Raw genomic sequence first — 22,142 nt, 5'->3', positions numbered from 1 at the left:
GACTGGGTAAACGAATGCATTAATACTGGACTTAATACTATAGAACATTGTGGAACAGGACTCATTCCATCATACATGCGAGAAAGTCTTTTTACTATACAAATTTTCCTGGTAAATTATTGCTATTGGAACTTTGTGCCAATATTAATCCCATATTTTAATGTTTCTTTTTAGTAAGGACTTGGTCATATTCATTAAATGATTTGTAAGCCCATTTCCAGACTACTTCTACTAATTATCCTCTGTATATTAGTCATGTTTTGCAGTTGTGTTAAATTTACAGACATTGAATTAAAATGCTCTGTTGCTCTCTGTGTTTTGCCAGATTGCACATTTCTATTCTGACCACAAGATTAAGGAGAAACAAAAATAAAGACAAAGCCGGTATGAATACAGCAGCTCTTTAAAGTGCTTTCACTGGCAATCTGATCAGAAGTAGAAATGATTTATAAAAGGCCAGAAAATAAACTATAGAATCAGGGTCATGGACCTCAACATAAAAACAAGAAATTACTAATGAATGAAACACTTGACTGCCTTTTACATTTCACACCAAAATTAAACTAGAATCACAATCAAAGCTGTTTAAATGACCAGTAAATCAAGCGGATAACATCACATCTCCACCATTTCACAACACAACTGCACATTACAGTTCATTTGACAATGATTCAAGTCATCAGATTTTTCTTTCCTTTTCCTACAGGCAGTTTCCTGATTTGACTTCCACTGGTCATTCCAGGCCAGGATCAGCTGTCCATCAGTTGGCCTGAAGTTCATTAAGAAATTTCAGAGACTGTCCAGTGTTCCACCTTCTGTGGCCCATCAGAAGGTCTGTGCGCTTAGGTTCAGCATACGATCTCCACCACCTGCTGAGACATCTTAGCGAAGGGTCTGTGCAGTCCTCTTAGAAAGTAGTGCCATCACAGAAAATGTTCTGTCCTTTCCCGGGAAACATCTCGATCTGCCAGTACTGAGAGTCGGCGTACACTGTGGCAAGAAATGGAAAATCATATAGTGCTTCAGCTAAGGTAATGAAATCCACCAACCTCCAAAACTCACCCAGATCTCCGGCGCCGAGCCACAGGTTGAAGGGGTGACACTGGTCTCGACAGTGTCGAACAGGAAGAACCCAGACCGTGGGCTGACCTTCAGCTACCAGCAGCCAGTCCTGCATGGGAACACCCTGGAACACCACAGGGTTTTGAGGTCCTCAACATGCACTAACCACACCTCACCCCAAGAATCCCAGATGCAGAGAGCACCTTTCCATCCAATAAGTCAATCTGAGACACTCACTCTGCTCTGGGAGCGGCTAGTGTGGGTCACCTGACATCGTCTCAGCATGGACCCTGTGGTGGCCAGCAGGGGGCAGCGTTCAATTCGGGGAAATAGCCAGGCCAAGACCTCCTCCCTGGTACCAGAATCAAATTTCCTGAGGATTTTTAAAATACATAAAGCATCCTGAGCTTAAAAATATCTCCAGTAATGAGAATTAAAATGCAACAGGCAACTGTGAATGTTCCAGGCCTCATTGTCACCACTACAACGGTCACGTAGTGATGAAAGCAAACCTGAGTTTCTGTAGCCATGCGACACTCATTTCACCCATGAAAATGGGTAAAATTCACTAAAAACAAGGCATGGCGGCCATCTTTAATCTTCTCACCAATGACTAATTATAATGATTTTTAAATCAGAAGTTCATTCAAAGCACTTTGAAAGGAGCACACCGTTACCAGTGCAGGGTGAAGTTGGCAGGTCCCTGAGGAAATCCATCCTTCCTGGCCAATCGGCCAGTCGGCCATTCGTGCTGGAGTCGGACTGAGCTAAAGTGGGCGGAGTAAAGCTGCTCCAGATGCTGCCTCTGAAGAAGGAGACACTCTGCACCCTACAGACAAACAAGCATTATTCCAAATAACCTGCAGCAACCAAGACACCAAAGAAAAGCACGGGGGGAAATAGTGACATGGAACATGTACAACCAATACACACACAGGAAAGCCTGAAAGAGCCCATGAGAAGGCTCTTCTTGTTCTGAACCACTCTGGATGCCTCCTGCCGACACCATATAGCCCAGAGAACACAAAAAAAAAAAAGTGCTTTCTAAGCACTGCTAAAAGTATTGTTACACTCCACCTTGTTTTATGGCTGCTCCAGAATTTAGATTGGATTCAATGGAGAAGGAAAAACTCAAGACTAAACCACTTTGTCATATATAAAAAAAAAATATGTAAAAATGGGCAGGTTAGCAGATAAGTGCGGTTGGTTTCACCACCGTATCTTAATGGGCAAGGCAATGTGGAGTAGATCCGGAAGGACAAACCTTCACCAGGACTGGCTGCGCCCCCCTCTGCAGGTCACTAAAATGCCTCAGGGACTTTGGGGCTTCCATCACAAAGGAGACCTCGGCACATACTGAGCAATTTGCAAGGTCTCTAGCACTAGGCCACTCCTGATAACCTGCAATTAAAACAAAATATGGAATGAGCAGCGTTCACAAAGACAGATTTTTGTCTGTCTAACCTTGATTAAATCCTCTGACCTTGCAGGTTGTATTTCTGGGCTATGGGCAGCGACAGCAATCTCACATGGCTCAGGAAGTGCGACCAGTTGTGGCTGCCGGAGTTCACCCAGCCCATCCCTGGCTGGTTCGGCGGATACACGAAGGCCAGAACAGCCAGCAGCAAAAAGCCAATTGCTAGGATAAACTGGAGAAGGGGGGAAAACGCTTAAATGCATTTTCTAAACAAATTAGCACGATCTGAGAGAATGCAGCAATATGATAAAACACAAAAGTTGTCCACAAATCAATGCATTTTGGAAACAACACTGGGTTTAGAATTACACTATACTGAATATGAAGTAAACGTGAAGTGATTGTCATTGTGATGCACAGCACACGGTGACACAATGAAATGTGTCCTCTGTATTTAACAATCACCCTTGGTGAGCAGTGGGCAGCCATGAAAGGCACCCGGAGAGCAGTAACACCTTGGGATTCCTAACGGCAACCTTCCGATACAGATCTTAATCCTGGTCATGATTACATACCGGTCTGTTTAGCTCAGGCTGGTTCACCATCAAAAGCATTTTCCATGGACACCTGAGTGTCAGAAGTGTCACTTACTACCATCGTGTCCCAATATTATCATTGTTTTTTTTTACTGGCACTTAACGCTGAGTGACAGGTTGGGGGCTGTCCCTGTAACTACTGATTGTAAGTCGCTCGTGATAAGGGCGTCTGGTAAATGCTGTAAATGTAAATTGCTAACATCTTGGCGGCAGATGCCACAGCTGCCCATTTCGGTGACAAATATGGGACCTACTCAACACTTGCACACACCCCAGTTTACTGTAAACAACATAGAACTCAACCTTCCAGTCTAAACAATTAGTCCAAAGGACCTGTGCCTGTGAGAATGAGAATGCCCAACCTTAGTAGCTTAAAAATAAAATAATAATAATAACAATAAAAAAAATACAATGATAATATTTCCACACATGCATGAGAACCAGAAGTGTCAAATGCAGCACAGAGAGGCCCGGATGTGGGGCTGGACCGAAGCGGAAGAAGCCGCGCACCTTGACGGTGGCCAGCGGGACGGGCAGCTGCGGCGGCTCCCGGCGCGGCTCGTTCGTCTCCAGGACTTGCCTGATGAACTTCTCGATCTCCCGCTCCGACATGCCGTACCTGTAGCCGGACTGGCGCAGGATGTCGATGCTCTCCGACAGCTTGTCGTAGATGCACGGCTCGCTCAGCGTCGCGCCCATGCTGCCCCCGGGTCGAGAATCGGGTCGAGTTCCCCCGTCCTACATAGTCCAACAAAAATAACTACGACGACAGAGACGTTATTTGTTCCTTTTGGGAAACAGGCGCCGTGCCGCCATAACGACAGTAAGTTGTTGATCGAATTCGGATTTTAACGCTGTCATGTCGCTGAAGACGAAACCGAGGGAGAATCCGATTTTACTGGCATGTCAGGTGACGACTTCTATCCCCGCCATTGTAAGATTCTGCGAAGATAAAGAAATGAAACGGAATTTCACGACAAGACAATAGCCAAAAATCTGGTTTATTATCTAAAAGGGGGAAACGAGCGACTAAGCAAACTAGCCGGTTAGCATTACCTGCTGATACCGCTACCGTGCTAACAAGCGGGCAAACTTTCGAAGGAGAGTCGCTCTCTTTGCCAAATTATACTCACAGTTCGGATCCGGAATCGTCTCGAGGGAGTTTTGGGGGTCTGTGCTGGGCCCGAAGGTGTCAAAGTTAGTCGGGGACACCGCGAGTCACGGCAGCGAAACTAAAATCAGTTCAGGCGGCGGCGCCAGATCTCGCGAGAGACGGGAATTCGGAGCGCACGTGACACGATGACGTCTCGTCCCGCGACTGCTGGAGTTTTTTTGTGTGATGCGGGAATAAAATCTAAAATAAAGTATTTTGTGCACAATACTGTCAGCATTAATTTCATTCGTCTGTGTACAATCATTTTTGTATTTTGCTTACTGAAACATCATTTACATTTCTGTACATACACAGTCCAAACAGTACACTTCACCTCCACAGACAACTTGCAAGTTATGATGCAAGTGTGACACAAAATACATTTTACTCTTGCCCAGAGAAAGATAAACCCCCAAAAGCATTTTGTTCACAGACATGAAAAAACATGATTTACTTACTGTGCACTGAATTGACACTGGCACCTGCCATTTTGTGGCCAGAAGACTGTGTGCATCTGTACGGGATGAAGGACAGAAAATCGTTTTGTTGACAAAATGTAAGTTCGTCCACAAAATGCATTCAGTCAACAACAAAAAACGCTTTTTGTAAGCAAAACAATTTTCTGTCCTACATACGTTATAGCCTTTTCTCGACAAAAATTTAGTTCATTGATGGTAAATTACTTCATTGATGGTAACGTGAATGCATTTTGGATAAAAGTACATGTAGATGGTGGAAGCTGACATCAGTTTGGTGCATGAAGTCTGGACAGACAGGAAAAGGGCCCTGAGGTTCCGATGCACCTCTGAAGATGTCAGTGATGCTGGAAGTGCACAGTTCATTGGCGTTGCCAGGATAAACTTTTCTAATCTGTAAGACAAAGTCCATAAATAAGTTTAAATGAACTCATTTGTTTTGCAATTCTTCTTTGTGACCTTAAAGGAGCAGTGGTGGTCTAGCGGGTAAGAAAGAGTACTTGGTTGCTAAGTAACTGCTACGTTACCACTGAGGTCCCCTTAAGCAAGGCAACAACCCCACACACTGCTCCCCTTTAAAGCCACATCAATAAGGGTGGTGGGTTAAATGCAAAGAACACATTTTGTTATGTGCATTGTGTGCTGTGCTTGTGGATTATTTGGCGAATTGTGCATTATTTCGATAATGCACTCCTGGCCCTGTTGGAGAGGAGCAAATATGTTTTTGAAGGACAAAACCCGATATGAATATAGTAGTAGATTAAGGTTAATTGGCACAGAGCATCCCCTAAAGAGCAAGCCAAAGGTGGCAGAGGCAAAGAAAAGTTCCCTGAGCAGTGCAATAGGAAGCTGATACCCACCGAGAACTCTGGTTATGCAGCCAGGGAGAAGGACGACCCACAGGGTTCCAAAACCTGCTTCTCCGACCAGTCATTCAGACTTCAGGAAGCCCTCTGGAATGGAAGAAACTAGAACAAGTGAAAGTGAAGTGATTGTCATTGTGAAACATTGCAGCACAACAAAACGTGTCCTCTGCTTTTAACCATCACCCTTGGTGAGCAGTGGGCAGCCATGACAGGCGCCCGGGGAGCAGTGTGTGGGGACGGTGCCTTGCTCAGTGGCACCTCGGTGGATCGGGGGTCTCTTCCTTAACCGCTAGGCAACCACTGCCTTTTTTTGAGAGCCTAGAACCCGCGCTCCACGGCCTCCCAGAGCCTCGGTTCCTCGGCCGGTGAGCCATGCGCGGTTCAGAACGCCAACCACCGCGCTGCAGCTCCCGGCGCGTCCGGCAGGGGGCGCGCCGCCGCAACCAGACGCGGTCGCGGCGCCGAGGTGTTCCCTCTTGTTTCCGACGCTCCCGGTGCTCGGTATTGTTTGGACTCGGCCGTGTGTGTATGTGTGTGTGTGTGGATGTGAAACCCCACCCAATGAGGAAGGGCACGTCACAGTGAAACAGGAGCGCAGGGGCTGCACGGGCCGAACGCCTCTTTGGCCTCTTTTTTTTTTCCCCTCGTGTCGTTTCATGTCCGTCCGCCGGTGACCCCAGTCGGTCTGTCGTGTCCGCGCCGCTCGACGGGAGCCGAAAGGAAAAACGCGCCGCAGCCCTCCGCCCCGCCGCCCGCCCGCCCGCCCGACATTTTCTCCGCGACCCGCCCTCCCCCCGGACGGCCGCAGAATGATCGCGCTGTTCAACAAGCTGCTGGACTGGTTCAAGGCGCTCTTCTGGAAGGAGGAGATGGAGCTGACGCTGGTCGGCCTGCAGTACTCGGGGAAGACCACCTTCGTCAACGTCATTGCGGTAACGCGACCGGTTTTTTTTTTTCTTTTTTTTTTTTTTTTTTTACCCACGCGCGTGATCGCCGCGTGACCGACGCGCGCGTTCACGCGGGGGGCCACCGGCGCGCGCGCCCGCGAGACGTTGCGGCGGTCCAAACCCCCCCCCCCCCCCCAACCCCATTCCCGGACCGCGGCACCGTCGGGGCCTTTTGTTAACGTCCGCCGCCACTCCGGTTTCGTTTACGACGCTTTGAAACAGCCGAGTGCGGGACGAGCAGGACATCGGGATTCTTGTTCTCGCGACGACTCTCGGCGACCACGCTTGACCCCGAGCTGCGGAACTACGGGTTCTAGTAGCCTAGTGGGGTAACACACTCGCCTACGAACCAGAAGACCCGGGTTCAAATCCCACTTACTACCATCCTGTCCCTGAGCAGGACACTTAACCCCGAGTGTCTCAAGGGGGGGGGACTGTCCCTGTAACTACTGACTGTAAGGCGCTCTGGGTAAAGGCGTCTGGTAAATGTGTCTCCCATCATCTGGTCCTCTGACCAGCATACTACTTACATTTACCCTTATCCACAGCGCCTTACAGTCAGTAGTTACAGGAGACAGTGGGGTTCGAACCTGGGTCTTCTGGTTCATAGGCAGGTGTGTTACCCGCTAGTAAATGTGGGAAATGAAGCTGGAGAGCTGGAGGAGTTGTTGGACCTGTAAGGAATGGCGCTGGGAGGGGGGGGGTTGTCTCTGATGCCCAGGACGGTGCTCCGTACGAAATCAATATCGGGACAACTTTATTAAACTCCCCAAGGAAATTGCTCAGCGAGCGAGGAACCGGCTGGGTTTAGTTTTTGGCTCTCATTGATGGTGAGAACCAGGTAGGAGAACCCGGAGCTGGGGCCCGACCCGCTTCCTCCTCCACGCGCCAAGCCTCACCTGGAGGGCGGAAGAAATTTGGAAGATCTGTAAATAAATCCCGCGGGCGGTGATGGATGCATGGAACCGGTTGAGGCGTAGCGGGTCGCCCCGCCCGTGCCGAGTCGCGTGATTGCCAGTCGCGTGTTTTGTAATCTGCCATGTTTGCCCTGTGTCCACAGTCGGGACAGTTCAGCGAAGACATGATCCCCACGGTGGGCTTCAACATGAGGAAGATCACCAAGGGAAACGTCACCATCAAGGTCAGGAGGAGGAAGTGTCCTTCCTCTTCTCGCCAGCATATTTAAGTTAAGCGTGTGTGTGTGTTTTTTACACACTTATGTGTGTGTGTTTTATTTGTCTCGTCAGCTTTGGGACATCGGTGGCCAACCTCGATTCCGGAGCATGTGGGAGAGGTACTGCCGAGGAGTCAGCGCGATAGTGTAAGTGGCGACGCACATTCGTAACCACGTGGGGGATGCGTAGCCCCGACCAGCTACACACCAGTAACCAGTTCTCTGCAGCCTACTCCAACACACACTCACACACACCAGCTAATCCACTCAAGGCCCCACAAACACTCAGCATCAGCCTCTTACCTTCAGAAAAGTGTTATTAGTATCCCGGAACCATCAGTATTGGGATATTGTGATTGGTATTGTTATCGACTCTCTGGGATTCTCACGTTTTACATTTACGGCATTTACCAGACGTCCTTATCCAAAGCGACTTACAATCAGTAGTGACAGGGGACAGTCCCCCCCCTGGAGACACTCCAGGTTAAGGGTCTTGCTCAGGGACACAATGATAGTAAGTGGGATTTGAACCTGGGTCTTCTGGTTCGTAGGCAAGTGTGTTACCCACTAGGCTACCACCACCCATTTTGTTTCGTTTACCAGTATATTGTAGTGTCTAGTGGGTAAGACACTACACTTACTACCATCGTGTCCCTGAGCAAGACACTTAACCCGGAGTGTCTCCAGGGGGGCACTGTCCCTGTCGCTCTGGACAAGGGTGTCTGGTAAACGTAAAGGATTTCTGTACCCAGTTACGCGCATCTTCACACCACAGCTCAGGCTGGAGCCATGTTCTGATTTAATAACCGTCATGTGTGCGTCAAGTCTCGTACGTACGGATTTCTCACAGTCTAACTGGATTTCCAGGTACATGGTGGACGCTGCCGACCCTGAGAAGATCGAGGCCTCGAAGAATGAGCTGCACAACTTGCTAGACAAACCACAGCTCCAGGGCATCCCAGTGAGTGGAGCAACGTCCTTGCAACACAACGTCTGCCAATGACCTTTAACCCGACGGAGTCGACGTGCGAGATACGTTCTACTTCTTCTCACTTTTCATTTCTCGTCCAGGTCCTGGTTTTGGGAAACAAAAGAGACCTTCAAGGTGCCTTGGATGAAAAGGAGCTGATCGAGAGGATGTAAGTGACCTGTCTGTCAAAGCATCATGGGTGGACAGGTGACGCTGACATTCATCACCTGACTTTTTTTTTAGGAATCTGTCTGCCATCCAGGACCGAGAAATCTGCTGTTACTCCATTTCCTGCAAGGAGAAGGACAACATTGGTGAGCGCCTGACCCACAAACGCCCGTGTCCCAGCATCCGTGAATGAAGCCTGACCGAGGCCTGTACAGTATAAGTGTCGTTGTGATACAGTGCAGCACAGCACATGGTGACACAACGAAACGTGTCCTCTGTATTTAACCCATCACCCTGAGTGAGCAGGGGGCAGCCATGACAGGCGCCCGGGGAGCAGTGTGTGGGGACGGTGCTTTGCTCAGCGGCACTTCAGTGGTACCTTGGCGGATTTGGATTCGAACCGGCAACCCTCTTGATTACGGGGCCACCACTGTCCCAAAACACATGCAATTCAGTAAATGTCCCACCGAGATTTGAACTTGGATCGCTGGATTCAGTCCAGAGTGCTAACCATTTCATTAACCATTAGTATTAACGCTATAAGAACCATATCGCAGGGATTTCTGCTCCTTGTCCACCAAAATGACATGATCCAGTTGCGTCAAATACGCGAAACCCTGCCTACTGTCACCATTGGTCATTTGTGATACACAGCACAGCACACGGTGACACAGTGAAACAGGTCCTCTGCTTTTAAGCATGGGTCACCCTTGGTGAGCAGTGGGCAGCCATGACAGGTGCCCGGGGAGCAGTGTGTGGGGAAGGTGCAGAGGACACGTTTTGTTGTGTCACCATGTGCTGTGTATCACAATCACTTCACTTTCACTTAATCACTAGGGGAATTGTGGGGAATGTCCATTACGTTAACCAACACTCCCCGCGACTGGATTTAGGGAATAGCGATACCTCCGCTAGCGTGAGTGGGTTGCTAGTGGTTTTGGACTTCTGCGAGGGGACAGGAAGTGTGAGTGGGCGTGTAGGATGCCCGTGATGTGACGAAAAACCTTTTAACGGTTCTTTACACAACTTCCTGCAAAAGCCTTTGCTGTGGTCATTGCAGTGAAATTTACTGATCAAATTGTATACCGCAATATGTACCGTCTACAGGGACAGTCCCCCTGGAGACACTCAGGGTTAAGTGTCTTGCTCAGGGACACGATGGTAGTAAGTGGGATTTGAACCTGGGTCTTCTGGTTCATAGGCGAGTGTGTTACCCACTAGGCTACCGCCTCCCTACCACAGCTCTCGAGAAAGCTTAATATTCAGATAAAAAAATGATTCAGGTACATTAAATTTCATCTACATGGAAATTTATGACACTCATCTGGTCTCAGTGTTTAATGCGAATCCCATCGGTCTGTACGATGGTCTCCGTTTGTGGTGCTGATGATCTGAAACGACGTTTGCTTGCTCCTCAGACATCACACTGCAGTGGCTGATCCAGCACTCCAGAGCCCGGCGGAGCTGAGGAGCTGCGTTCCCGCCTCCTGGACAACCACGTCGTCTCCAGCCATCACCACCCACCATTCCTTATGAAGTGTGTCAAATATGATTTGCACTGTTTGTTTATTATTATTGTTTTTTTTTTTTTTTTTATTAGCATTTTTGCTACAAATAATTGAGACTGGACCTCTGGCTGAGATCAAACAAGCGTGCTCCTTTCCTTTCTCATCGTAATCTGTACTTATCTGTCACGGTAACACATCCGGTGCCACCCATCAGCAGTCAAGCCGATGCTGATTCTCCAGTATTAACTCTCATTTGCATTCTTTCATTCTTCTTATCATTTTGAATGATAATTTGCCTGTTAATACCGTATGAAATGGTTTTAACGAAGAAACACGCGACTCATGACTCATGTTGCTGTGTTACTGCTCCTCGCATCACGTTTAGTTACTTTCGGCCAAAGTCTGTCACTCTGTGGCCTCGTCCATCTGAAGAGCCATATATTTATACAAATCGTTTATGAATTGCCGCACCTTTTTCTTCGACCTGTACTCTCTGGACGTCCCTCAGTGGCGGTTCTGCATGTCCACTTCATGTTGTAATTATTATCATCATTAATCTGTTTTCCATGGTGCTTGGCGCTGTATGAACTTCAGGCCCCATGTAATTCTGAACTTCATATTTACTTTCGGCCACTTCTGTAAAGTTTTATATTTGTTTTTTTTTTTTTTTTTTTTGTAATTTATTTGTTTAAGTTTGCACCTTTTGGAAGCGTTTTGTATATAGCAGGTTTAAACCAAACCGCTCTAGTCCCCAGTGTACTGCGTTGTGAATTCTGTACCTGTTTTATCCAGGCCGTCCAGCTTCGGGACCGGACTGTTCATGACAGAGCACCGTATTTATTCCCCCTTCATTAAAGACTAATTACTGGCCGAGAGAAGCAATTGCATAAGCATCAACAAACTTGATTTATTTTTCCATTTATTTACTGAGACCGGTTGAGCGTTCCTGCCCACTTTCACCTCCAGGGTGCGCTGTTGCCCAGCAAAACCCTCAGATCGGACACGGAAACGCTCTGGTGACCAGTGCTGAGGTCAGCAGCTGGTTCCGTATGGTTCCTCTAGATAAATGTCTGTAATTCCTGTGTTCATGACAACATGGCTGTTCCTCGCTACCCTTATAAATATTTTGTTGAAGAAGATAACTTTTTAATATTGTTGAGCTAAGTGTTTCTCTATTGACTAATTTTAAGAACCCAACAATAACAGGAACGTTTCTTTGAACTCTTTATATTCTGTTGTCCTTCCAGTGAGAACTGTTCATGTCGCTGTTGTTATCTTGAGATAATTTAAAGATGAAGAATAAATGATTTCCCACTCAGAATCCTGCACCTTTTTTCTTTTGTTTCCAGTCAGGAATACCGCTGGAAAGTTTGAAGGAGGTTAAACTTTAATGGACCAGCCGTTACCTCCTCCATACATCGTCAAGCTCCTCAATTAGGTTCTCTTCTCTGATTAGGTTTAAATAGTTTTATATTGACATCCTCATGCAAGACCGGTTCATAATTTAGTTACAGATTTATTTCACATCAGTTAAACTTCCCAGAGAATTCTTGTTGAAAGGAAGGTAAAAAGTAAAAGTTTGAAAACTATATAAGTGTATTAACATGACTGGTGTCCTCCCTTTTTCTGCTAAAAAAAACAGTACATCGATACTGGATGTCATGGCTGCCCACTGCTCACTCAGGGTGATGGGATAAATGCAGAGGACAAATTTCACTGTGTGCACCGTATGCTGTGCTGCTATGTATCACATGTGACAATCACTTCACTTTCACTTTCAATGTATGACCAAAAGGAAAAAACAAAATATGCTGCTATGTAATTGTTCCTGAATCGAGATTTTTTTCCCCACACAAATACCAAGAACCAGAACTTTGTACACATTGTAAAACTGCATGTTACATTTGAATTATTTAGGTGAGTTCATCAACTTTTCTCCCAAACGGCCCTGTTCACGTGACATAAATGGTTAGAAACTGGAGTTTTTTTGTTTTTTTTTTAACTAGGACACACAGAGGGGTACCAGGATGAGACTCTCCCTCCTCCTCTCAATGCCACTTTTCCACGGGTGTCGACCCACAATGAGGTGATTGTTTGTAGGGCTTGAAACACATGAAAAGTCCCTGGTTGTATTCTGATGAAGACCCTTGTCGGACCAGAGGGTTTATAAAGCAGCATTATGAAGGCCCGTCCATATCTGCATATTTATTTAGATGCTGAGCGTCTCTGAGCACAAAGCTGAGATTGATGCTCAGACTGCTGCTGCTATGTCTGTTTAAGTTCTGGCCGGTGGGGGCCGGTGGGGGCCACGGGCGGCGCTTTTGTCAGGAGGAGTTGATCTCGGGCATTTCGTTTGAACAAACAGACATGAGTTGGCTGCTGCTGAAAAGGTCCCCGCTGCTGTTGGTTTTGGGGTTTGTCTCGTATTGGTCGTTACAGCATCCGTCCAGAACGTTGAAAGCTGGACTCAACTGGTGGGTTTTTGATGGTTGCCGTGACTACCACCAGTTCTCTGCTGCTATTACCCAGGAACGGGAAGTCCTCGACAGGAAATAGAGTGCGGCGCTGGGCAATCTGTGACCATCCCCGCTGGTCCAGTTCTGTCCCAGATGCCACCCTGTTCTCCAGCCCAGCGATGGCACCCCGGCAGGAGCCTCTGTCTCCAGGAACAGGAACAGATTGGGCCAGCGGGCAGCTGGAGCCGCTCCACCATCCGTCCGCTCCACTTACAGGCGGCTGCCATGGCGTCCGGTCCGGCTCGGTCCGGCCAGGCAGCCACCAAACTCACTCATCTGGACTTCATCCTCAAATCCGAGGCTCAGGACAATCCGAGCCATCTTTTCAGAAGAGATGATGGTGTTCATCTGTGACCTTTAAGTCTGGTGTTAGACATGGCTGGAGATACCTGCTGCTCTTCTTCAGATCTTCTGATTCTGTTTCATTTTGCTGACAAACCCAGACCATAATACTAATGCAGGGTTGTAAGGGCCCAGAGAATTGTCCCCTTCATCCTGAAGAATAGAGAAGACCGTGGGCGGGGCCGACAATCATTCCTCCTTCCTCACCTTTGGATTCCTCACACTCATGTTGGCTGCACACTAAAGAGATTTATGAGGACGTTTCAGTACATACCAATGGATGGAGGTCAGTTTTGGGGTTCCCAGGTCAACCACAAACCATCATGACCTCAGAGCAAGACGGGTTGGACCGACTTCAGATGACGCACAACTGCTTTAATAAAGGCAGTGTGAAGTCCCAATTACCAGATTATCAAGTTTCTCGCCTGAATAGCTTTAGGTTCAAAGTTACGGTGAAGTTCTGTGGTGTGAGTGCCCAATCGTCATGGCAACAGCAGCTGAAATGTTGTATTCAGGCCCCGCAGTGGCCGATTTGGTGTCCCTGGAAAACGTTTTAATGTGACAGTATCTTAGCAACGGAGACACTGGGGGGGGTGTAGCCTTGATATTCGGGAGCGGTGGGGGGAGGACAAAAGAGTCCTTATGAGACGCTGCTTCACCGGCTCTAAAGAACGGCAGAGTGGGAGGACAAATATTCCAGCCAGCGGGTGCAGAACTTTCCCAGTGTCTCAGGTCCACCTCCTCCATCGCTCAGTGGGTTTATATGCCACGACACTGTGGGGACAGAAAATTCGAAATGACATAAACAACACCTACGCTGCGAGAGCGCTGGCTGCGTACGAAACTAAAGGAGGACAAATAAAAACATGGACAGAGAGCAGAAACTGTAGAGGTTCTTTTTTTTTTTTTTTTTATTATTTCCATGTACATACAAAGAACAAGAACTGTAAACTGCTACACCTAGTGCTCCAATCCACATCAGTCATGTTCTCCTTTTCACACCAGACTTCACGTCTACAGCGCAGGGTTACAGGAGCCCAGAATAAAAAAACATTCTAAGAATATAAGAAATGCATCACCACACTCTGGACAGACTTCACCTGTTCTAATGAAAGATGGCGGCACAGCAGCGCGTCTCGTGTCTACATGCAGGCAAGGTGGGGGACAAGGTCATTGTTAAGGCCGTCTCGGTGCTGGCGTGCGTTCAGCAATGTCACATTCACTGGATCACCTGTCAGAACGGTTGAACAAACGCCCGGATAATCTGCATGTTGGTGTTGGTAGAGGGCATGGTCGAGCTTGTGAGATCTGCTGACATGCCCTTTGCACAAGGGGGTATTAGGAGTGTAGAGAACGGATGGAAGCGAAGGAGAAAGGGAGGCGATGGACATACAGGCTCCTCCCCCTTTTAAACTTTGTTTATAAAGTTCGTCTTTCGGTGAGACAGAGAGCTGGAAGTAGAGATTATTACAGCGAGTAAAAATGTGACCAGTCCTGAAAGTCATACTAGAAGAACCAGAGGAGGAATGTTGATTAATATTTTCCGTCTAAAAGTCATTCGAAGCAATTATTTTTGTTGGAGTTAAATTCACATTATAAAACCCTACATCTAAAAACTATTCTTCCCTAAACATGAAAAGCAGGGGGCTGAAGAGTCGATTAATCGGATAATCGGCGGATGAATCGTTCAACGATTAGTCCACTACTAAAGGAATGGTAAGATGCAGCTCCTGAGTCCACCGTCTCCATCTCAGCGCTTTGAAAGTCTTGAGCAGGAAGGAGGGTGAGGGAGACAGGAAGTGGCTTCACTCAACCGCTCACAGTTCAGACGTCGCGTCTTGTCTCACTGTTGTCCTGAGCGGCGGCTGGAGGGCGTGTCTTCAGCAGGGCGTCCCGATGGCCAGAGCGGAGGGGTCGTCCTTGGGGCTGTCGATGTGGACGGCCTGCGGCTTCCCGGAGGACGCGTCGGTGGCGGCGGTGGAGCGCGAGGACGAGGTGGACGTGCAGGAGGAGGACGCCGTGCGGGGCCGACACTCGTCGCAGCAGCAGCAGCAGCAGTCGGCGAAGGCCCGGCCCAGCGGCCGGCTCAGGCACAGCAGCAGGACGGGCGTGGCGGCCGCCCGGGCGAACAGCAGGAAGTGGCCGGAGAGCGCCAGCAGGGCCTGCGTGGCGGCGCCCACCTCCACGCCGGCGTAGGACAGCGCCATGCTGCAGCCGTTCTCCGGCAGCACGCAGGCGGCGTACGTCAGCGCCAGCGCCAGGATGGTGCGGTTCATCTGCTGCTCTCGATGCCGCTGCTGCTGCTGCTGCTGCTTCTTTTTGGGTGAGGAAGAAGAGCAAGACGAGGAGGACGAGTATGTGGTGGACGAGGAAGAGGGCCGGCCGGCCCGCCGCGTCTCCTGGGCCACGTGGCGCGTCAGCAGCTGGCAGGACAGCGTGAAGAGCAGCGGCAGGCAGAAGAAGCAGCCGAAGCTCCACCACATCCGCGCGTTGTGGTAGGTCAGGACCAGCGAGAACAGCGACTCGGGCAGCTCCGCCGACGGCCTCTGCACGCAGGCGTCGACCAGGGTCCCCGTCCCCGGCGCCACCTCCCGGTTCAGCTGCCACAGCAGCACCTCGGGGGCGGCGAGGACCATGGAACCCACCCAGATGACGGCCAGCTTGGCCAGGATGGACTGGCAGGACTCAGCCGGGCGCGTTCTGGGCCGCACGCTGGTGGCCGAGTGGAAGCGGTCGATGCTCAGGGCACAGAGGCTGAACGTGGTCACGCCCAGCGAGGTCACCTACAGACAGAAAAGTGGAATTAGAGGCACATTGTGGCGCTTCTCCTTCAACCTCAGCAGCGTGAATTGTCACGTGACGTCATCAACACACCCACCCGGTCTGTAGTCAAGTTCAGAGTTGCTGGGTTACATGAGTTGGACACGAAACGTGTCCTCTGCTTTTAACCATCACCCTTGGTGAGCAGTGGGCAGCCATGACAGGCGCCCGGGGAGCAGTGTGTGGGGACGGTGCTTTGCTCAGTGGCACCTTGGTGGATCAGGATTCGAACCGGCAACCTTCTGATTACGGGGCCGCTTCCTTAACCACTAGGCCACCACTGCCCCAGTCAAGAGCTGTCAATCATGCACACAGGCTCCTCCCCTTTTAAAGAAGCATTATAGTTTGTCTTCTGGGCGTCAGCAATAAAGGGCTGGGTGGGAGGTGGGTAGTTATTCCCTCCCCACCAACACAGATACTAGTCCTTGTTTTATTCTGTTACTTTAAATCCTGTGGTGGCCTAGTGGTTAAGGAAGCGGCCCCATAATCAGAAGGTTGCGGGTTCGAATCCTGATCACTCAGGGGGTGACGGGTTAAATGCAGAGGACAAATTTTACTGTGTGCGCTGTGCTGCTGTGTATCACAAGTGACAATCACTTCACATTAAAACTTTAGCTTACATACAGTGCTGGGAAAATAGGTGAAACACACACACACGCACTGAAGTCCTGAAGAGCAACGTCCTGATGCCTGCGGTGGCGAGACGGAATGTATTTCCTCCTGTGATCCCACATCAACAACACAACGCTGCACTGTGGGTGTAAGTTCACACCACGGACGCATCCGGAGCCTTTTCCTCGCCTCTGAGTCTGACCCACATTTACCAGAAGACACACACCGCGGTAAACAACGTCCTTTGCCATGATTCGGCCTGCAGAGTTTCAGAGTTTTATACTTTAAAATCAATGCATGTTTTCCCTAGAAACTTTACTTTACTTGGCAGACACTTTTATCCAAAGCGACCTACAAGAGGAAGACACCAGCAATTCTCGTTCCATTTCTATAGATTTTGAGTTTACAAAAACTAAGAGCCCTGATAAGGCCCAACTTGTCAGCAAAGGAACATGCTGGGGGATTGTTAAGTTCTAGACGAAGATTTTTTTCTTTCTTTTGTGCAGTGCATGTGCATGTGCGTGTGTAAGTGTTAGATTCGTCTGAAACACTTTTCAGAGTCATATGAATAATGTCACCGTCTTGTTTTTCGACCTGTAAATCCATCTGGCTGTCTGTCTGTTTACACGAGTCCCGTGCCGCCTTCTAAAAACGTGTGTGCGTGTCTGCTGACCTGAATCAGTCCTCCTTTAAGGTCCTAATGACCTGAATTAATGCTGTAATTGGAGACGCTCATTAGCATAATAAAGACACAGGCGGCTTTTTTTTTTTAACCGAGGGAGAGGGGGGCGACCATGGGCCCGGACCGATAATCAACCCCCATTCAACTTGAGTGGTTCTGCCAAGAGTTCTAGGCGGCATAATGAAACTCGGAAACTGCAGTCTAAATGACCCTGATTAAAAGGTGAGATGATGCTAGAAGAACTGGGTGTCGGTCTCTCCGGACTCTGTAAACTGATGTAAACTGCAAGCAAAAGTGTTCAGATGGAGAACTGTGGCGGTGTAACAACAGACCTCTATGTAGGGCACGATCCTGCAGGACAGGCCCCCCAGGACCCTCCTGTGGCTGATCTCGCTGAAGACCACCACGGGCAGGCAGAAGAAGAGCAGCACGAAGTCCCAGAGCGCCAGGCTGGCCAGGACGCAGTTCCAGGCGCTCTGCATGTAGAAGTTGTGGCAGACCACGCACATGACGGCCAGGTTGCCCACGATGCCCACGGCGAACAGCAGCAGCGCCAGCAGCAGCAGCGCGTATTGGCCGTGGGGCGCGTCGGGGGCCGCGGGCGCGCCGCCGGGGGTCGTGAAGAAGCTGCCGGGCTCGTAGGGTCTCGGGTGCCGGTGGTTGTGGGGGAACTGAGGTCTGGGCTTCCCGTCCTCGGACCGGGCCGGAGGCGGCTGGTCCGGACCGTGCCGCGGGGTCCCGGGTGGAGGATCCATCGGGCGCAAGAGCTGCGCCTCCGCCAGACCCAGGACCAGGAGGAGAACCGCGCAGGAGAACATCTGAGCCACCCCACAAAAAAATAAACTTTTTCCTGTCTGGTGTATTTCAAATCCAGAATCTGAAACTCCCGAATGCAAAGTGGCAGAAGTACGGAGCGGCCCCTCTTCATGCAGGGTCCCGTTATTCTGGATGGGACCGCCCCCCGTGTCCCTCAGGGATGGTCCCACCCATCATCATCATCATCATCACCACCATCATCACCAGATTCTGGCCATCCTACGTACAACCCGGAGGAATGTGTGGCCGCCTTCACACCAGATCCGTTCGCTTCGTTCGGTTCAGTGTGCAGGAAATCATTTTTTCGTGTCTGATTCATCCTGGCGATAAAAGGGGATTTAAAGGCGAAAGGATGCTTAAACGGTGAAACTTTTGGTTTTAGACGCGAAATTAACAGGTTTCTTGGCCTATAGCGCCACCTGCTGGTGTAATGACTCTCGCCATCATACAGACACACACGCAGGCATATGACCTGACCTTGTTGTCGTTTGATTTGGTGTCACCGTTCAGGCTCTGAATGAGATGGCCTGGTGCTCTAATGCACATTCCTGAAAGGTCCGGAAAAAAACTGCCTGTACATCTGCAACCCTCCCATCGTGCTATTTTGGGGACTAAAAGCATTTCCTGTTGCTATTCTGGGACGGTGTGTGTTATCAGGTGGGAAGGAGTGGCCCTTCGTCATCCTCCTTTTATACACACACACTGAACTGATTTTTGCCAACGTGTGACATGAGGATGACAGATGTGGGTGACGTCTGTCAAATCTCATCACTGAATCGTCTCTCTGATTACAACCTACTCAACGGGAATTTAGATATTTTTTGACATCTAGAAAGGACCCGTGTGTGTGTGGTAGTGGCCTAGCGGGTGACACACTCGCCTATGAACCAGAAGACCCAGGTTCAAATCCCACTTACTACCATTGTGTCCCTGAGCAGGACACTTAACCCTGAGTGACTCCAGGGGGGACTGTCCCTGTCACTACTGATTGTAAGTCGCTCTGGATAAGGACATCTGATAAATGCTGTAAGTGTAAATGTGTGTGTGTGTGTGTGTGTCCACTAGGGGGCAACAAATATCTCTTCCCTCCTGTCGTCTTGTCATCTGTTCAAAAAGTGTTTGTTTTTTTTAAACTAAACCTCAAAAGACATTACACCTACAAACACCTACAAACACACACACACATCAACGCAACAAAACAACAGCACAACTCAACACGCCCCCAACTCTCACCTGCCGCAGATTCCCAATCTGTCACCCCTGACAAATTGCACATATTTTTGTTCTTTTACTACCAGCCTAATATTAGAAATGACAAAACGTTCACAAACTTCTAAATGGCCAGATCAAATTTAATCAGAACAATAAAAGAAACCAAAAGAAACTGGCAAATCCAGCAGCCGCTAGTTAATATTGTGGTTTCCCCTGTAAAGTGATCATGTAACTGGGTGTTGTCTCTGTATTGATTATGTAACAGGTTTTGTTTGGGCAGATGATGATGATGATGATGATGATGTCAACAGAGTGTGGGAAGGATTGGAGGAGTTCTCAGGTTTCTACTACTGAAACCTTTCCTTCAGCAGCAACTCCATCTGGAGTCAGGAGGCCCTCACTCAACACGACTACACGACCCTGAACTGAAGACTGAAGACCATCGTAGTATAAGCGTCATGATGTGCCCACTAATAAAGTGAAGTGATTGTCATTGTGAAATACTGCAGCACAGCACATGGTGACACAACGAAATGTGTCCTCTGCTTTTAACCATCACCCTTGGTGAGCAGTGGGCACCCAGGGAGCAGTGTGTGGGTACGGTGTGGTCCTCGGGGGCACCTCAGTGGCACCTTGGCGGATCGGGATTCGAACCGGCAGCCTAATATGGGGCCGCTTCCTTAACCGCTAGGCCACCACTTCCCCACTAATAAATTTACATTTACAGCATTTATCGACATTGTGTTTTGCTCAGGGACAAGTGGGATTTGAACCCGGGTCTTCTGGTTCATAGGCAAGTGTGTTACCCACTAGGCTACTAACACCGAGTGCACACGGCCCTCAACGTTTTAAAAAGTAATATGAATTTTTTGCAATAAAGATGTATTTTTTTGCTTTTTGATCAAACTGTACACATTAAATATTGGAAAAGTTTTTGAGGTCTAATCCCCAGCATATTAACAGCCTCATCTACACGTTTGACGTGGTGGCACTCACACTCGCATTTCTTTAATAATTGCACTTAATTTTTTCTTTGCACTTATTTTTTTTTATTGTACACATTGCCAAATGCAGCATCACACCCAATACCACAAAAATACCACTGAGAGGCATTACTGATGATTTCTCGGATGCTTCAACGTGTGTGTGTGTGTTTGTGTGTGAGATGACACGTGCTTCTGGGAATGCTGCTCCTGACCCTTTCTCTACAGTGGTTTGATTGAAGTTATGGTAACTGAAGACTTCTTTCCGCGTCTCCATTGTCAGGTTTTTCCATTTTCTCCAGTAACTGGACAGACTGGCTCTGCTGCGTCCTGCGTTTTTTTTTTTTTTTTATATAACAGTCGGTGTATGAATTCACCGATAAACACACGAGCGGGCCACCACGTGTGATGATGCCTGCTGATGTTATTGGACTGGTGATAAGAATCCGCAGGTGAACCGGCCCGGCATCGTTCCACCATCACCAGTAAACCAGTTCCTCTGAGCCTGCAGCCAACAGTGCCACTTTCTACTGATGAATGGTTTTCTTTTACACACTGTAAAACAAAAAAAAAATTGGGAAAAATTAATAGTTTATGGCAACCGGCTGTAAAGCATTTTTAATTTTTCGACTTCATGCCCATGTAGTCGTGCCGTTGGCATGAAGTTGGGAGAACTTAAAAATTATTTGCAGCTAATTGCCTTACATTTATTAGTATCGTCCTTTTTTTGGACAGTGCACCTGTCCAGCAGCCAGAACGTCTGGAGGTTCTCGTTAGAACCCCGTGGGACCCCCCGCTGCGGAAGTTCATGAATTCAGCCCCACATTCCACGTTGGTCTTTATGAGTATTTCCAGTCATCTGCTGAGTAATGGAGACATTCTTGGGTGCAGAAGCAGCTTATCTCGCCATTCTGCATTTCTGACGGTTGGAAATCCCGCCATCACTGATTCTTGAGTGATGGTGCCATGTCGTTCCGTAAATAACTGATAAACATTTCCTTTGGTGACAATGATGGATAATAAAGCAGCAGAGGCCGTGAAGATGCAATAAACAGCTCTATATAATACGATGACAAACCAGTATATACAAGCTGAACAAAGACGTCAAGTCAGAATTTAATTACTTTCGTACGCATGTCCAACCAGAGTTGGATTAGAAATATCCATTTTACGTGAGATGCGAATCCAGCATGCGGATATCAAACACAAGGACAAGAGAGCGTTCACGACGCAAAACAGTTAAATGGCTGCAATGAAATGAGATGCAAATGCAACTTGAGCAACGCTGCTGATAAAATGTTTTCATGAAAGATACAAATTGAACTTGTTAAATGGAAAAATACCCGGACTTTTCTTTAATCGTATTAACATGTACAAGAGGCAGACTAACATGGGGCTAACAAGGCCAGTAATTATGAGATATTGTGAATGAAATGTTCACTGTGTTCGTGATGCTCTTGTTTTCTTCCACATTTGCAAGTCAAATATCACATAAAATAAAAAAACATATTGAATTTTCATGTGGCCAAAGACATTTGAATCTGAATGCAAATGACCAAGAGAAATGACCACATAGAAGTGAACAGACAATGAGCTACAGAACCAGCAGACACACACACACATCATATCTCTCTCATCCACTCGCGTCTGTGTCTAGGTGAGACATGTATTCCCAGCGCCGATTTAATCCCTCGCAGCCAGATAGACAAAGCAGACAATTGCCTGTGGCCCCCAAGATGAAAGATTGGCTGCTGTAATTATACATGTGCATTGCATTTTTTTGTTGGGGGAAGAAATTGAGGTGAAAACGTAACGTTCCCCA

General features: G+C 48.4%; 3 protein-coding genes and 1 non-coding gene across 7 annotated transcripts; 1 reads left to right on the top strand and 3 right to left on the bottom strand.

The window, feature by feature from the left end:
• Positions 1-385: 385 nt before the first annotated feature.
• On the bottom strand, positions 386-6,263 carry c12h6orf89 (chromosome 12 C6orf89 homolog). Of its 4 annotated transcripts, XM_028997933.1 has the most exons (11): positions 5,754-6,263; positions 5,565-5,672; positions 4,952-5,098; positions 4,209-4,742; positions 3,586-4,017; positions 2,546-2,711; positions 2,327-2,463; positions 1,740-1,891; positions 1,300-1,435; positions 1,063-1,186; positions 386-990 (listed from the first exon to the last, which is right to left on the bottom strand). In XM_028997933.1, exons 5-11 carry the CDS (start codon positions 3,772-3,774, stop codon positions 908-910), a joined length of 987 nt encoding a protein of 328 aa, XP_028853766.1. In that variant the 5' UTR covers positions 3,775-4,017; positions 4,209-4,742; positions 4,952-5,098; positions 5,565-5,672; positions 5,754-6,263; the 3' UTR covers positions 386-907. The 4 variants fall into 4 exon arrangements, with proteins under 4 accessions (XP_028853766.1, XP_028853769.1, XP_028853767.1 ...); XM_028997936.1 differs by lacking the exon at positions 5,754-6,263 and having other exon boundaries at positions 1,300-1,414; positions 5,565-5,744; XM_028997934.1 differs by lacking the exon at positions 5,754-6,263 and having other exon boundaries at positions 4,973-5,098; positions 5,565-5,741.
• LOC114801533 (small nucleolar RNA SNORA1) lies at positions 1,518-1,644 on the bottom strand. Its single transcript, XR_003751566.1, has one exon. It is a non-coding gene; the product is annotated as a small nucleolar RNA SNORA1 (small nucleolar RNA).
• arl8a (ADP-ribosylation factor-like 8A) lies at positions 6,060-11,658 on the top strand. Its single transcript, XM_028997937.1, has 7 exons — positions 6,060-6,502; positions 7,578-7,658; positions 7,765-7,838; positions 8,559-8,652; positions 8,763-8,830; positions 8,905-8,975; positions 10,248-11,658. Exons 1-7 carry the CDS (start codon positions 6,380-6,382, stop codon positions 10,295-10,297), a joined length of 561 nt encoding a protein of 186 aa, XP_028853770.1. The 5' UTR covers positions 6,060-6,379; the 3' UTR covers positions 10,298-11,658.
• Positions 11,659-14,167: 2,509 nt separating this feature from the next.
• gpr37l1a (G protein-coupled receptor 37 like 1a) lies at positions 14,168-18,378 on the bottom strand. Its single transcript, XM_028998644.1, has 2 exons — positions 17,642-18,378; positions 14,168-15,978 (listed from the first exon to the last, which is right to left on the bottom strand). The coding sequence occupies exons 1-2, from the start codon at positions 18,125-18,127 to the stop codon at positions 15,076-15,078; spliced, it is 1,389 nt and encodes a 462-aa protein (XP_028854477.1). The 5' UTR covers positions 18,128-18,378; the 3' UTR covers positions 14,168-15,075.
• Positions 18,379-22,142: the final 3,764 nt, after the last annotated feature.

Source organism: Denticeps clupeoides, chromosome 12, assembly GCF_900700375.1.
Source record: "Denticeps clupeoides chromosome 12, fDenClu1.1, whole genome shotgun sequence".
Classification (NCBI taxonomy): domain Eukaryota; kingdom Metazoa; phylum Chordata; class Actinopteri; order Clupeiformes; family Denticipitidae; genus Denticeps; species Denticeps clupeoides.
Note: the sequence above shows the minus strand (reverse complement) of the source record. Positions and strands in the feature narration are given on the sequence as shown.

Bases quoted from the DNA above. Each gene is read 5' to 3' on its own strand.
- gpr37l1a (XM_028998644.1), bottom strand. From the start codon at position 18,127: ATGTTCTCCTGCGCGGTTCTCCTCCTGGTCCTGGGTCTGGCGGAGGCG. The intron at 15,979-17,641 runs GTCTGTTGTTAC...TTCTGTCTGTAG, and splicing joins GGATCGTGCCCTACATAGAG to GTGACCTCGCTGGGCGTGAC.
- c12h6orf89 (XM_028997933.1), bottom strand. From the start codon at position 3,774: ATGGGCGCGACGCTGAGCGAGCCGTGCATCTACGACAAGCTGTCGGAG. The intron at 1,892-2,326 runs GTTTGTCCTTCC...GTTTGTCTGTAG, and splicing joins CGCAGCCAGTCCTGGTGAAG to GGTGCAGAGTGTCTCCTTCT. The intron at 1,187-1,299 runs GTGAGTGTCTCA...GTGGTGTTCCAG, and splicing joins CTAGCCGCTCCCAGAGCAGA to GGTGTTCCCATGCAGGACTG.
- arl8a (XM_028997937.1), top strand. From the start codon at position 6,380: ATGATCGCGCTGTTCAACAAGCTGCTGGACTGGTTCAAGGCGCTCTTC. The intron at 6,503-7,577 runs GTAACGCGACCG...CTGTGTCCACAG, and splicing joins CCTTCGTCAACGTCATTGCG to TCGGGACAGTTCAGCGAAGA. The intron at 8,653-8,762 runs GTGAGTGGAGCA...TTTCTCGTCCAG, and splicing joins CACAGCTCCAGGGCATCCCA to GTCCTGGTTTTGGGAAACAA.